The 5307-nt window shown below is 19.0% G+C and overlaps 1 protein-coding gene across 1 annotated transcript; it reads right to left on the reverse strand.

The window, feature by feature from the left end:
* Positions 1-307: 307 nt before the first annotated feature.
* Positions 308-1563, reverse strand: SRAE_X000076200 (DnaJ domain and Domain of unknown function DUF1977, DnaJ-like domain-containing protein; the record flags this gene model as incomplete). Its single annotated transcript, XM_024645146.1, has 3 exons — positions 308-420; positions 472-1374; positions 1425-1563. 3 exons carry the CDS (start codon positions 1561-1563, stop codon positions 308-310), a joined length of 1155 nt encoding a protein of 384 aa, XP_024510633.1.
* Between the last annotated feature and the right edge of the window lie 3744 nt (positions 1564-5307).

Genomic DNA, 5307 nt, shown 5'->3' on the forward strand with positions numbered 1-5307 from the left:
AATTCTTTTAAAAAATTTAATTAATATAAAAAGTAAAAGCATTTAATTTTTTTTTCAAAGTATTTTATAAAATTATTAAATATATAAAATGGATTAATAATTATATAATAGATAAAATGACAATGATACACAAATATATATTAAAATAATTTGTATTTTATTTAAACTCACTTATTTTTTGTATTTTGTTAATCGAAGGGTTTTAGTCAAATTTTGAATACATAGATAATTCTATTATTATTAAAGTGACAAAACATAAATTATAAAGATGATTAAGAAACATTTATAGATTGTGATATTCAAAGAACTAATATGAATATATTTCATTTAGTCTCTGACAACTTGGCATATATAACTTTTCAGCGCGAGTTTTTAATTGCGCATCACGTAACGCATTAGCACGCCAAATCATATGCTGTTCTGAAATAAGAATTAAAAAAATAAAAAAAAAAAATTATAAAAAAAACTTACTTTCATTATTTTCTCTGTAACATTTTATTCTTAAATCATTAATAAATTCAGCTTCAACATTTGCTTCTAATTGTCCTAATTTGGTACCGTACTGTGATATAAAGTCTTCTTTTACATAGTATGGAATTTTATGTGTTCTTGTAATACGTTCATAAACATATGGTTCTCTTCTTATCAATGAATATGGTGATTGATCCATATAAAATTGTATCAATATTCCAAATACAAAAAGTAAGAACAAAGGCACAAAATTTACTATACTGTTAAAGAAAGACTCTTCCGGATGATGATAATGTTGTTGACGACGGTTATAAGTTTGATTGCGACGATAGTCCTGTGTAGCAAAACCGCTTTTAAAAAACATATTAAATATATCTTCAGGTGTAAATTCAGTCTCAAATCCATGTCCGACATCATAATCATAGAAATTATTTTCACCCCTATGAGTAACATTTGACATATTCTCTGAACCATACATATCATAACGTTTTCTTTTATCTGGATCTGACAAGACACCATACGCATTTCCAAGTGCTTTAAAAGCTTCTGTTGCATTTGGTACTCTGCATTTATCAGGATGAAGTTTCAAAGCTAAAATTCTATAATTTTTCTTTAACAATTTTAAATCAGCATCTTTGGGAACTTTGAGTACTTCATAATAATCTTTGCAATGACGAATTCTGTCAACTTCTCTAAATTCGTCATCCGTATATTCTTTTTGCCTTGATTTACTTCTATTTCTTATTGGAGATTTACTACTATGGTTTTTTGATCTATTTGTGGAACGATGGTAAACATTATTAGTAGTATCTTCATAATGATCATGATGAGAATAAGTATTTGTTGTTTCAGAAGGTTCTGAAGAAGAAGTTTTGTCATCGGAAGAAAAATCTGTTGGAAAACCTATAATTAAAAAAAAATACAATTATTGATTTTAATAACGTCATAAATACCTGAAATGTCACAATCAGGATCCAATCTTTTTGCTTTTGTTAAAAGACGTTTCAATTTTTCAAAATCTTTATCTCGTAAAGCAATTTTAGCTTTTTGTAAACAAAGTTGAGCTTCTTCTTTATTAGCTTCTCTTACCATGATTGACAATAATATTTTTTGAGATAAAAATAATAGTAAAAATTTTTAAAAATTATAGTTACAATGTTTATTGTTTAAAAAAATTTCAATCATTTAGTATGATTCCAATATAATGTTACCCAGTATGTTAACAAAGAATATTGTTACAACTTAAAATCTATAATCAAACAGTTATTAAAGTTAAGAGATAGTAAAAATAAAAAAAAAATACAATGATATAAATCATTTCAAATGATAAAATATATGATAAAACTTATAAAGGTAAATATATATTGCATATATATGATAACATTATACTATTAAAAAACATTATTTATAGTTACATAAAAAAGGAAAAAAAAAAAATATGCTATTATTTTATATTGAATTGACATTTTATAAAAGATACTTTTTTCCATAAAAGAAACAATGCTTCGTTCTAGGAGTCTTACTCGATAATATAAATATGTATATAGCAGGTTATTAAAGCCATTTAGAAAAATTTTTAACTATCAATTAGAGGAATAATTTATAATAAAATGTATGTACTTTAATTAATTTAATAAGAATACTTATCTTAAAGTTTTAAGTTATAATTATTGTGTTTAAGACGCTTAAAATTACGTAAACTAATGAATATATAAACAATATTTCGTATCAAATTTCCGATGCACTTATAATCTATAATAAAAAAAACCTGTAACAAAGGGTTTTATATTTTTATAACAGACGAAAATATCTTCAGATGGGTTTTATATTTTATGGAAATAAAACAGGAAAAGAGAGCAAATGTTGATATATATGTAATTAGTTTAATAAATAAAAAAAATTAAAAGAATTTTTTATTGTCTATTAAATTTCTCATTAACTTACAAATAAAATAGTATAATGTTAAGAATAACCCATTTTAATATAATGATAACATTTTTATTGTAGCATATTTTCTTCAATATTACATTTATTGTAAATACATCATTTAAAAGTATAATATTAGTAATGAATTTTTTTTCTTATATTATTTTTTGAAATAAAAAAAATTTTTTAATATATTCTTTATTAAAATTGTATAAGAAAAAAGTGCTTAATTTGATATAAAAATACTTAATATACTCAATTTACTATTGATTAAACAATATTTGGAAATTCAATATAAATGCATTATTTCTAATAGTAAAGTATATACACGTTTGTGAATAAAAATTGAAAAATTTATGTAAGCCTAAAAATTTTGAAAAAGAAAAAAAAAGGTAAATTAAAAAGAAATGTATTAAACTATCATCAAATAGGATAAGGTTTTGCACAAAATAATATTGGTTTCTTTTAAAAGAAGAAAAAAAGTAAAGAACTAATATATTTTGAATCATTAAATTAATGAGTTTATCATATTAAATATTTTCTTTTATTACAAAGTCTAAGAATATAAAATAATAAATTTTGTGAGAAATAAAGTCATATTTAGGTGAGATATACATATCATTTTTTTTCACTATCGTAAAAGAATAAAATATTTGCAAATTTAAATTTAATATCAATGGCTTGATAAGACTGATGAAGCACTTTAAAAAAAAAAAAAACTAATATATATTAAAATCAATTTTGCACAATTGAAAATATATGTAACATTAAGTTTTATGATAAATGATTAAAAAAATATTTTTACCCATTTAAACAATTTTTTATAGTAATATGAACTAATGTAAGTTTTATTAAAAAATCAGAAAAAATTAAAATGATATAAGAAATACTTTTTTTTTGTATAATATTAACAAGTATTTTTCTTTAATACTATTATAATTGGTTTTTCTGTAATATGCATTATCCTTATTTTTAAACATATTTGGAGGACAAAATTATTATTAAAATATTATTTACTAAAAACATAAAAATTTTTTATTATTTTACTAATTTTCAGACAATCTTTTTCAGGTAAAAAAGTTTGAAAATAAATTGTTAAAAATAAAAATTCTTCAATAACAAATGAAAGTACACAATGAAGTAATAATGAAATGTCTATATAAATGAAATAAAATAAGATTATATATAAAAAATTAGACATTTTTTTATAAATACTTTTTTAAAAGTAAAAATAATATAGAAATTAATTAGACAATATATTAATATTTGATATCGATATTTTACATGTACATTTATCTGTAAAATTAAAAGATAAATTGATTTAAATTAATATTTTCAATTGCATTTAAAAATATTATTGATAATTTTTTATATCTTATTTAAAAACATATTTAATATATTAACATTATAGAAATTGAATGTTATCTATTCTAAATTTTGGATAAAGAAAATTAACAATAGAAAAAAAATGATATTTAAGTAACTAAATGTCTTTTTATAAATTTTTTAATTTCTTTTGATATTTATGTAAAACATATAATGAGAACATAAAGGTTAATTATGCTTGTTAAAATAGTGTTTTTTAAAAGAAATCGTTTAAGAAATTACCAAGAATTTTAAAACTTTTTTCCATTGTATTAGTATACAATAATTCAGATAGATTGTCTTTAAGAAAATTCTTTTACATTTTTTTTTATCTATAAAAGTTTATTAAAAATTTGTACTTTTATATATTTTATTTGTTTATTAATAAAAAAAAGAATGAATAATATTTTATAAACATTTATATCCATCACATGTATAATAATATACACAATTATTGCTGTACTTGAAGATAGTATAAATTTAAAAAAATAACAATATGAAAATCCCATAAAAATAAATATTATATGTTAAATTTATTTTTTTTATTAAATAATGCTTTAATATAAAATAGTATAAATTAATGTGATGATAATATCTTTTAACATAAAATAAAATAATATTTATTTTTAATTTAAATGTCAATTAATTAAGCAAAAATAAAATATTTAAAATATATATTTTTAAAAATAAATTAAAAATTTTTTTTGGATTGTAAGTTGTTATCTTAATTTTCCTTCATACATTGCTAATATTTAAAAGTAATTATATAAATTTTTACTTTCTGGTGTATCTATTAAAAACATTCTTTTTATTTATTTTAAAAAATCTTTATTTTAATAATTTTTTTCAAACCCGAAATCACTATTACTTTCTTCAAAGAGTAATAATTAAAAATAATTTGCATGATTACAATGTACTCATTCCTATCACAAAATCACTTTCAATTATTGAAATACAATTTTTAACAATATTAAATAAAATGAAAAGATTATTATTAAACTGGAATTACGACAATTTTCAGTTAGACAGGATACTGATAACTTTATAAAGCATATTTAAAATATATCCTATATATTACAATTATTATCCCATATTGTTATTAAGTTTTGATAAAAATAAATTATTTTATGTTTATAAAAATTTTTTTCTCAAGATTGCAAGAAGAAACATAATAATCAATGAATAATATAAAAAAACTGGAATAATTTATAACACTTGTTTACAATATTAGCATTTAAAATAAAAATGTTAATAATTTAGATTTTTTTTTAAACTTTAAAACCCTAATTTTAAATGCAAAAATAAAAAATAATTCATTTAAAGGTTAAACTTTTTTTCTACATTGATATATGAAAAATAAAAGCATATAATATTATTCTAATTAAGTATTCATTTTGAATATTATTGTTATATTAATATTATTTAAATTTTTTTGAACTCCATAAAAATAAATAGTTATCTTTTGTTATAATATTTTCAACAATAATGATTAAAGTAAATATATAATAAATAATATTAAGAAGGTTACTGTATTACTTTTATTTT

Source organism: Strongyloides ratti (assembly GCF_001040885.1).
Source record: "Strongyloides ratti genome assembly S_ratti_ED321, chromosome : X".
Taxonomy (NCBI): domain Eukaryota; kingdom Metazoa; phylum Nematoda; class Chromadorea; order Rhabditida; family Strongyloididae; genus Strongyloides; species Strongyloides ratti.